General features: G+C 39.8%; 3 protein-coding genes across 3 annotated transcripts in view; 2 read left to right on the forward strand and 1 right to left on the reverse strand.

Annotated features, from left to right (window-relative positions):
- Positions 1-196: 196 nt before the first annotated feature.
- Positions 197-3,234, forward strand: LOC141840830 (GTP-binding protein BRASSINAZOLE INSENSITIVE PALE GREEN 2, chloroplastic). Its single transcript, XM_074728906.1, has 3 exons — positions 197-1,642; positions 2,367-2,534; positions 2,720-3,234. The coding sequence occupies exons 1-3, from the start codon at positions 221-223 to the stop codon at positions 3,056-3,058; spliced, it is 1,929 nt and encodes a 642-aa protein (XP_074585007.1). The 5' UTR covers positions 197-220; the 3' UTR covers positions 3,059-3,234.
- A 1,179-nt stretch (positions 3,235-4,413) lies between these two features.
- Positions 4,414-10,146, reverse strand: part of LOC141840832 (uncharacterized) — a 44,547-nt gene continuing 38,814 nt past the window's right edge. Inside the window, exon 2 of the mRNA XM_074728908.1 lies at positions 4,414-4,894. Coding sequence (XP_074585009.1) covers positions 4,545-4,874 — 330 coding nt within the window. The 5' untranslated portion in view covers positions 4,875-4,894 and the 3' untranslated portion in view covers positions 4,414-4,544. The remainder of the gene's footprint in view (positions 4,895-10,146) is intronic.
- On the forward strand, positions 6,832-9,293 carry LOC141840828 (putative receptor-like protein kinase At5g20050). The gene is made up of 4 exons (XM_074728905.1): positions 6,832-7,238; positions 7,292-7,591; positions 7,674-7,852; positions 7,936-9,293. The coding sequence occupies exons 1-4, from the start codon at positions 6,832-6,834 to the stop codon at positions 9,099-9,101; spliced, it is 2,052 nt and encodes a 683-aa protein (XP_074585006.1). The 3' UTR covers positions 9,102-9,293.

Genomic DNA, 10,146 nt, shown 5'->3' on the forward strand with positions numbered 1-10,146 from the left:
TAACAACTCATCTATGTCCCGGGGCTTTTAGAATTGTTATTCTCAATTTTCCCCCATCCTAGAATAATTATTGTATAGTTAATTTAACTATTTTATTAACTAGGGTCTAGGCTATACTAATAATTAATAGACGTAGGGTTTAATAAAATTCCCTTGCTCCCAGCAGCCCGTTTTGCAGATAGGATAACACCTGCAGAGTAGGCGAAATCCGAGCTCGACAATGGCGGGATCGCTGGCTTCGGTCCTAGGTATCTTCTTCAGAGTACAAGGAAGCTGTCCTAAAGGTCATCTCTTATTTCCCTCTTCTTCTCCTTCTTCATTCTCTTCTTTGCCCTCTCTTCGATTCTCCACTTGGAGAACCGACCGTCCCACTTGCTCCGCCTCCGCTTCCGCCAAACCTTTGATCCCGAAAGGCCCCGTGTTTAGTGAGGGGAGGGACGAAGATGAACGACGCCTGGTCTGCCCCGGATGCGGTATCTTCATGCAGGACGCTGATCCCAATCTTCCCGGTTATTACCGCAAGAAGGTCCCTACCCTTCGGGAGGATGAGTTTGATGACCTCTCCTCCGATTCAGATGAATTTGGGGAGGGAGGGATCGGAGGGTTGTCGTCAAATTTGGACCTTGAATTCGAAAGTGATGACCTTTCTGATGAGGATTTGATGGAAGGAGCGACGGAAGGGGACGAACTGGATACGGGGATCGATTGGGACTCCGACTGGGATATGAAGTTAGACGACGAAGAGGAGAAATTTAGGAAGGAGTTGGACGGGTTTGCCCCAGCGGGCGTTGGCTACGGGAACATTACAGAGGAGACGCTGGCGAAGTTCAAAAAGGAGAAGATTTCCAAGTCGGAGAAGAAACGGAAGACTAGAGAGGCTAGAAAAAGAGAAATGGAAGAGGATTCCGTCACAGTGTGCGCTCGTTGCCACTCTTTGAGAAACTATGGCCAAGTGAAGAACGAGAAGGCGGAGAACTTGATCCCTGACTTCGATTTCGACCGACTTGTCGCGAGCCGCTTGATGAGACCTGCAACAAGTGCCCCCGTGGTGGTCATGGTGGTCGACTGTGTGGACTTTGATGGTTCCTTCCCTAAAAGGTCAGTGAAATCCTTGTTCAAAGTATTGGAAGGAAGCAAAAATGAGCACAAGATATCCAAATTGCCCAAGCTTGTGCTCGTCGCAACCAAGGTAGACCTTCTTCCTTCACAAGTATCGCCGACAAGGTTGGATAGGTGGGTTCGGAACAGGGCCAAGGCTGCAGGGGCTCCTAAGCTTAATGCAGTTTATCTGGTGAGCGCTCGAAAAGATCTTGGAGTGAGGAACTTGATATCCTACATCAAGGAACTTGCAGGACCCCGTGGGAATGTGTGGGTGATTGGGGCTCAGAATGCTGGGAAATCTACTCTGATAAATGCGTTTGCTAAGCGAGAAGGTGTGAAGACTACAAGGCTTACCGAGGCTGCCGTTCCAGGGACTACATTAGGCATTCTGAGAATTCCAAGCATATTGCCTTCAAAAGCAAAGATGTATGATACTCCAGGTCTTTTGCACCCATACCTAATGTCAATGAGATTGACTCGGGAAGAGCAAAAGATGGTCGAGATCAGGAAGGAGCTACAGCCTCGAACCTTTAGGATGAAGGTATGTTACTTGTTACTTCTTTTTACATCCTTTTTTAGGAATAAAATTTAAATATGTTAGTGGGGTTTGTAGGTTTGAGATGATAGTTTCTTAGCAGCTCTCAGCAATATATTGTATTACTTTCCTTTGGTGTTGCCTGAAGCAAAGAATCTGTTGTTACTTAGTAATAGTTTGATAGATAATCAGGAGTGATCTTTGACTAATTTAGAAATTTAAATTTATCCCTATTCTGATTCTGTAGGAGTAAATCCTTTAAATCTCTGCATTTGCCTTTGATTAGGAGACACTTTGCTGGCATGAGAGGAAAACAACCAAGTTGTGAATAGGCTTGAACTATAGAGATTAACACAGATAGGATCAGCAAAGATCTACAAGTAATGAGCACACAAGTTTCAAATTTGGCTGTTTGACTAGTTTTCACAACTTTCTATTTATTTATTTCTTTATTTCCAGTGTTAGCTTGCTGATGTGTGAATTTTAACTTCAATATAAATCAACACATTTTCTTCATCTTTCTGGTTACCTTTACCAGAGACTCATGTTGACAGCATGACTTTGATTTTTTATCTTATGGATTTGAAATTATATTTTATTCATTGGTTTTTATGCACGCATCTTTGTTTCGGGAGAAACATTTTCTCCAATGGAGGTTCAGTTTCAGGATTTTCTTTTTCGTCGGATCTCTAAATATTAACATCAATGTTATTGTTTGTGCCCATCTCAGGTTGGACAGACTGCTCATGTTGGTGGTCTGATGAGGCTTGATTTGACCCAGGCCTCTGTGGAGACGATCTACGTTACTGTTTTGGCATCACCTAATGTCTCCTTGCATATGGGAAAGACGGAAAATGCTGATGAGCTAAGAACAAAGCATTTTGGCATAAGGCTTCAGGTGAGTTTTTCTGATGTCTAGATTTTGTTACAATAAATCTTGTGTGTGCTACTACTACTGTATCCTTGTGCATCCAAACATTGTCTTTCTCAAATTTTAAATAGCAGGCAAAAGCATTTGCATCCATAGTTTACAAACTTGTCATTTAGCCATTTAAAGGTTGGTTTCTATGTTGTTGCATGTAGCCACCTATCGGGCAGGATCGAGTGGCTGAACTTGGTGAATGGCTGCCTACAGAAATGAAGGTATCAGGAACCAGTTGGGATGTGAACAGCATAGACATTGCAGCATCTGGCCTCGGATGGTATTCACTGGGGCTGAAAGGGAATGCAACTGTGGTGCTGTGGACTTTTGACGGTATCGAAGTAACGCAGAGAGAGCCATTGGTTCTCGACAGAGCTCCGTTTCTGGAAAGGCCAGGATTCTTATTACCAAAGGCTATATCTGATGCAATTGGAAACCAGAGCAAGATGGAGGCAGAGAAAAAGAAGGAAAAAGATTTTCTTCTAAATGCTAGCATCTGACTTTATATGTGATTGTGTTCCTATGGCTTCCATCATTATCATTCAGCATTCTTCCATTATGGAAATTCCCTTACAACAATGGTGGTGCACAGAAAAGAACAGCAATCTTTAACTAGATCAGAATTCTGAATTCATTGAAGATATTTGCAGAAATAGACTGAAGAATCTGTTGCCTTGATTGTTTGTTGAAGTAAACGAGGTAAGTAAATGATGAACTTGACGCAGGCTTACTTCTGAAATCAACTTTCCAACTGTAAAAGATGTCGGTAAGACAAAATGTCTGCTAGAAATTGGAATGTCAACGCCTATTCTATAATCGATACAAGATGAAGGTATTTCAATCTCAACTGCATCTCTGATTCAGAGGATGGGAATTCAGCTTATTGGCTCAACTTGCTCTCAGAGATAATAAATGAAGATGATTTTCAAAGGGACGACTTAGTAATAAGTCGAGTGGGCAACGAATGTTCAACGTTTTGACTATTTCGAGTCATTCAGCGTGGTCAACATTGCTTTAAGTCTAGCGTTTTATGAAACAAGCAGTCAAACGTGTCAGGTTTGCATTAAAGGCCTTGAAACTAGACGAGCACCGAAATATGCAGGGGAAGGAAAATACCGAGATCGAAAAACTGGAGGAAATGGAGAATAAAATACAGTTAAATTGGGCCGCATGGATTCATACGTTGAAAAGCTATCAAATTAAGCAAACTCTGAACAGGTAAACGGGGGGCGGACCAGCCGCAATATCTAGCTAAAAGTCAACGCTAATGTCAGATTGCACTGCAGACCACTCGGCACTATTCTATTGGTTAATCAAGGTTGTCTTGACCACTGCCTTGAAAATAAATAAGAAAATATACGGTTTTTTTCTTTGTTTTTTTTATTTAAAGAATAAAAAACTTATGCTATCTACATCATCCAATCAAATGGATCTCTTATGCTAATTTCATTTATTTCTTTAAAAAAAGATTTGAGATTGAATCGTTGAAAGTATATTTTTACTCCTTACATGATGAATCTTGCTCTAATGTGTCATTTCATGGGATGATACACGTTACTCCTGCATGCTGAATACTTTTATTCTGGAAAACTCATTCATGCAAGAATTCTCCTCCTTTTTTTTTTTAATTTCTTAAAGTCAAGACGAACTTACTTTTCAAGGCTTTGATTAAATTGCATATTAAAAGGCGAAGTGAGAAGGATCATGTTTTCGTCTTCTATTCGATAGGTTTTGATCGAGAAGAGGCAAGGTTTTTTTTTTTGTTTTATTATTAAAAAAGACAATAAATCCAATTTCCATCAATTTTATTTTATCTTCAAGCTCAGCACATCTTCATACTGCCATGTCAACCCACTTATCAAAATTCAAGCCATCGATCGATCCTTTTAATTCATTTAGATACACCCAAAAACAAGAAAACTCACAAGCAGATCAAAGATAAACAGGAGGGGGAAAACACAGAGGAAGGCGCGGTAACAGCGCTGCTCAGCAGCCGGCGGCGACCGGACTTCTCGCAGCCAAGGACGGCAACGGGGTCCTCATCGGTGAGCGCGGTGTGGGCACCTCCTGCAGCCGCCGGCCGTCGGCGTCGTAGTAGATGGCGCCTGAAAAGTCCAGCGGCTGGCACTTCTCTCCCATCAGAATCTCGCGCCGCCACACGCCGTCGTCCTCCTCGGTGTCGACCCCGTCGGAGAAGCTCTCCTTTCCCTTGTCCCTCTTCTTGCGGCGGCCTGATAACTTCCTGGTGGCGTGCGACACGTGGCGCGACCACGATGCCACGAGGGCGACGATGGCGTCGAGCAACCCGTTCGCCATACCCCGCCGCTGCTCTGCTCCTGCGCGAGACTGCAAGGACGTTCCCTTCCGGGCGGACATTTATAGAAACCAACCGGCGGTTCAGTGAATAGACCGGGTTTATTTTACGGTTCAAGACGGGTCAATACCTCAAATTCAATCTCTGATGTTTATTTAGCAAGACTCCTTCAAAGGTTTATTTAGCAAGCAAAGTATTGAACTGACCATTGATTTTCAAGAGCAGGAATTTGGTAAGAATAAAAAAAATTATGACCCATTAAAAATCCCTGATATGAAAGAAAATTCTTCAAATAACTATTAGCTCGTGAATATTTCTCACCAAATCTCATTAATTTTTTTCTAATTAACAGACCTTCATAATCTTGTCTGGCCCTTATTTTGTAGAGCATCTCAAAAAACGAGGTAAATAAACAACATATGAAGATTGAGTTGACTTTGTCGGATCTTAGCCAGATCCTTATCCTTTAGTCAACGTGATTAAGACATTAGTGCATTAATGGGCGGCGCAAATCCAAGTCTCCAATCTCACAATTGGACCTCCAATCCATGAAGAACTCATGGATGCCCACTAGAGATAAGTGGGAACTTTTTCTGGGTTTATTTTATTGAAAATTCCATTTTTTTAATGAGAAAATTAAACTTAAGCATTAGCTCAAGTACCTGTGTGGCCTGAGAAGCCCCAAATGGCAGCTCCAGTTTGTTCTTTGTCTTCCATAGGTTCAATTCATTATCCATTTACAAATATATAAATTTATAATTGTCTATCTTACTGATAAGTTATATATAAATATATGTACTATATTGAATATCAATGAATATGTATTTAAATTAATGTTTCTTCTATTTAAAATGTGTTAGTGTGTTAAATGATGAGTAGTGTCACCCATTTAAGATGTACTTAATTTGTTTAGTTATGAGGTCATGGCACTTTAAGTTAATTAATTGGATTATATTTAAGATATTTTTGACCAATATATATGTGAATAAAAATAGAGATCAGCAAGAGGCATTTGAATTTTCAACTTTTAAAATGAACATAAGCTAAGACCATGAATAAAGGTTTGATATTTTGGCTAGCAAAAAATGTCCAAGAACTCATTCGAAAGCTCAAGAACCGAAAAGGGGTGCTTAAAGATTGCACCAATGTCATTTATTTAGACAAAATCAGAAATTGTTCGATCATTTTCAGAGTTTATATATATGTCAATTTAACGACCATTGTGATAATTCTTTTTTTGCAACCCCAAGTCAAGTCGTTGCAACTTGGTTCAATTATTGTGTAGATTCTAAAATATTATTAGATTTTTGCAATAATATTTTAAAATCACATTGTTGTCTAAACATTGGATACAAGTCCTTACAAAATTTTATTTTTATTTTTAGTTTTTTATTCAAATTTAATTTTTTAGAGTTTTTAAAAAAAAAATTAAACATTTTTTTTTCAAAATAACTAATGTTTTGAAAGAAATTTTCCACTTTTTTGTGTGCTTTCAAAATTTATTATCAAATTTTATGATCTCGTGATAGTTGTTTTATGATTAAAGGATTTTCATCTATTTTAAAATTTCAAAAACAAAATGTTTTAAAATCAAATTTGGAAAATTTTAAACTTACTGTTTTTAATCTTGGATTTTCTAAATTTATTTTTGATGGGTTTTCTGATCTTTATATGTTTTTAAAAATATTTTTGTGAATTTACTTGTCTACGAATCAAATCTATTGCCAATATTTTCTAGCTTCCTAAGTCCACGAGTCAAGATCAGAAGACTTGCTCGCTAATTTCTAGTTGACTTTGACGGATAAGAATCAATGTGAGCCCTTCGTTTCCAGATCAAATGTGGAACAAATTGCGCCACGGATCCTTGTCACGTCATGAAGTAAACTGTATGTCGCCCTTTTAATTTAAAGCATCGATACCAATCGAACACCAACACAATTACAGAGAGGGAGAGAGATCATGGAAAGATCTACAACTACAGTGGCATTCTTCTCCACTTCTGTTCTGCTCTTAATTTTCCTCACCAGTACTCTTACAAGTGGAGTGCTCGGCAGATCTCAAAATAAAAGCTGCGCTTCCTCCTCTTGCGGTGTCCTCGACGATATCCACTACCCGTTCCGCCTACAAGGCGACCCATGGTGGTGCGGTAAGCCAGAGTTTGAGCTCATCTGCGAATCAGGAAAAGATGCAGTCTTGCATAACTTGTCATCTACAGACAAGTACCTGGTCACCCAGATATCATATAATGAATCGAGCTTCAGGCTCGTCTATGCCGGTTATGCCACAGCTGGTTCTAATAAATGCGTTCTTCCCAGTGCACCCTTCCCCCTAAATTCACTTTTCAGCAGAAAAATGTTCCTTCGGTTGTTCGGGGGATATAGTTGGTTCCACCTAGACGTACATATGCAGAATGGCTTAGACTTTATCTGCTGTTTGGAAGATGGGCTAGTTTTATGAGCTGCAAACAGGAAATTCATAGCGATCTTTACAAGCCCATCCATTGTCTTACTGGCGAGAATAACTCGGCTACATATGCAATCGTCGGCGACGATGCATATGCAATACGCAACCTCAAGAACTCATGTAGATTCGTTAACTTATTTCCAGTTGACCCAGATTACAGAGACATGGATGTATTTGAACTCCTGGCGAAAGGAGTCTTGGTTCGATGGGATTTCACAGCCTTTAACATTTTCGAGCAATGTTGGAAAGAAAGTTGGTAGGAACGGAAAATAACGTTTAATTAACTTTATTATATATGTATTTCACACTTTTCTTACAAAATTCAATTGCTGGTGCAGGTCATATGTATATGATTCCTCCATCAACGTGAATTACAGGATAGCTTATTCCCTCGTCGCCGAATTACGTCTTTTATTTTGCGTTTACGTGGAGGAGAGCGCTCGCAATCATAATCACGTTATCTTCGGTTTCACAGTGGTCTTAGTCCTTGCACTAGATATAGCTCTTTGTCTGCTAGGTATGGTATGCTTTTACTTCATTGATTTTCCATTCCAATTGCATAACTACTAGTTTCTTGTTCGCTATTCGCTGTTACCACAGTTGGCAGATTTGTGATTGCACCTCTAGTAATTTATGCATTCCTCGCGTACAATTATTGGAAGACAAGAAAGCCCATCGACTCAGTCGAAAAGTTTCTGCAAATCCAGCAAAGTCTAACTCCTACACGCTACGCCTACAGCGACATCATAGCCATGACGAGTCACTTCAGAGAAAAACTAGGCCAAGGCGGCTTTGGTTCCGTGTTCAAAGGATACATTCTTGGTAAATTCCCTGTCGCGGTCAAGATGCTTGTCGGCAGCTCCAAGTTCCACGGAGAAGACTTCATCAGCGAGGTCTCCACGATTGGCAGGATTCACCACATCAACGTTGTGCGTTTGGTTGGGTTTTGCTCCGAGGGATCAAAGAGAGCACTCATCTACGAGTACATGCCCAATGGCTCGCTGGACAAGTACATCTTCTCTGCCGACAGGAGAAACACGTTCACTGTGGAGAAGCTCCATGAGGTGGCCCTGGGCATCGCTAGAGGCATCGACTACCTCCATCAAGGCTGCGACATGCAAATTTTGCACTTCGACATCAAGCCCCACAACATCCTCCTGGATCGCAACTTCATTCCTAAGATTTCAGACTTTGGGCTCGCAAAATTGTACCCAAAGGATAAGAACTTAATATCCATGAGCGTGACCAGAGGCACGATAGGATACATAGCACCCGAGCTGATATCGAGAAACTTTGGGATCATATCAGACAAGTCGGATGTCTACAGCTTCGGAATGCTGCTAATGGAGATGGCCGGCGGGAGACATAATGCAGATGTGCGAGCTGAGAACACCAGCCAGGTTTATTATCCTTCTTGGATCTACGACAAGCTTGTTCAACAGCAGGCAACCCAGAGCATCCATGAGATTGATGAGATTGTAATTAGTGAAATGGAGAGAAAGTTGTGCACGGTGGGACTTTGGTGCATCCAAATAAAGTCAACTAGCCGGCCATCCATGAGCCGTGTGGTGGAGATGCTTGAAGGAGACGTGAATGAGCTACAGATGCCACCCAAGCCTTTCTTTTCCTCACTAGAGCCAAATCTGAGAGAATTAGAATTCTCCTCTTCTGGAGAAGAAGAACTACATGATCAGCAGCATACTTTACGTTCCAACTATTCCGGATTGGCTTCATCTTCTATACAACTATCTGTCATCTCAGAGTAATATTCTTAAACTTAATAGGTGTATATAGTTCGTTCACCTATTACTAGAATTTTAGCCATCATCAAGGTTGGAAAGTAGCTATGTTAATAAGTATTCCGTTTAATTCTGATACTGTGTGTAGGACTAAAAGGTGAAGTGTATTGTATAATCACCGCCCTCATTAAATTTTTACGATATTGCTAGCATTTACACAATAAATATATTATGCTTGACTTATAAATCAATTTCATTGATGCACAATTGCTAAAATTATCATCTATATTGTTATTTTAAATAAATCAATTGCATTGTCTTAAAAAAAAATCTATCACATACTTTAGTTTATCACCAACATAAATTTATAAAAAAAACATATTAACTAATTATGTGTTTGCAAAGACAGGGATGGATCCTCTTTACGACACACTCATTCTCCGTGATGCCACCATTTGCGACACACTCATTCTCTATGAACCATTTGCTCTTAAAGCTCGTCGTATTTAATGTGAAGCTCACCCTCTTGATAAAGGAGTGTCCAGACCAGTTGGTACTCAATTACTTCAATGTTTTAATGTGAAGGCATTCATGAATGTTTACCAGTTGGTACTCATGCTCTTAGTAAATGTTCTAATAGCAGCCTCCGATTGAACTCATGCATCTCTATTTCACAATGAGTTCTGTGAATAACTCGATAATCACCAAGCCGATGCATACTCGTCTTCGCTCTTATCATATTAACAAGTAATATAATCTTCAAAAGCTTTATTCATGCATAACTTCAGTTTTGAATAACTGTGGAAATTGCTAATCTTTCCTATTTTAAAAGCTTTACCAGTAGTTACTTTCCAAAGAGCTTTGGCACCCAACTTTACCTGTACAGACAACAATCTGCTAGTGTAACTCGGGGCATTAAATCATAAGCTTGATATATTTTTACAATTTGTTACTCTAAAAATTTCATTAAATTGACTTTTTGATTGATATAAGTTTATAGTCGGACATAAACAAGCTAAGTGATACCAAATTATAAAATTAGAACTCATTTCATTCGAGTTGATCTTGAGAT

Source organism: Curcuma longa, chromosome 11 (assembly GCF_044706935.1).
Source record: "Curcuma longa cultivar G26 ecotype Majalengka, Jawa Barat chromosome 11, ITB_CL_G26_1.1, whole genome shotgun sequence".
Taxonomy (NCBI): Eukaryota; Viridiplantae; Streptophyta; class Magnoliopsida; order Zingiberales; family Zingiberaceae; genus Curcuma; species Curcuma longa.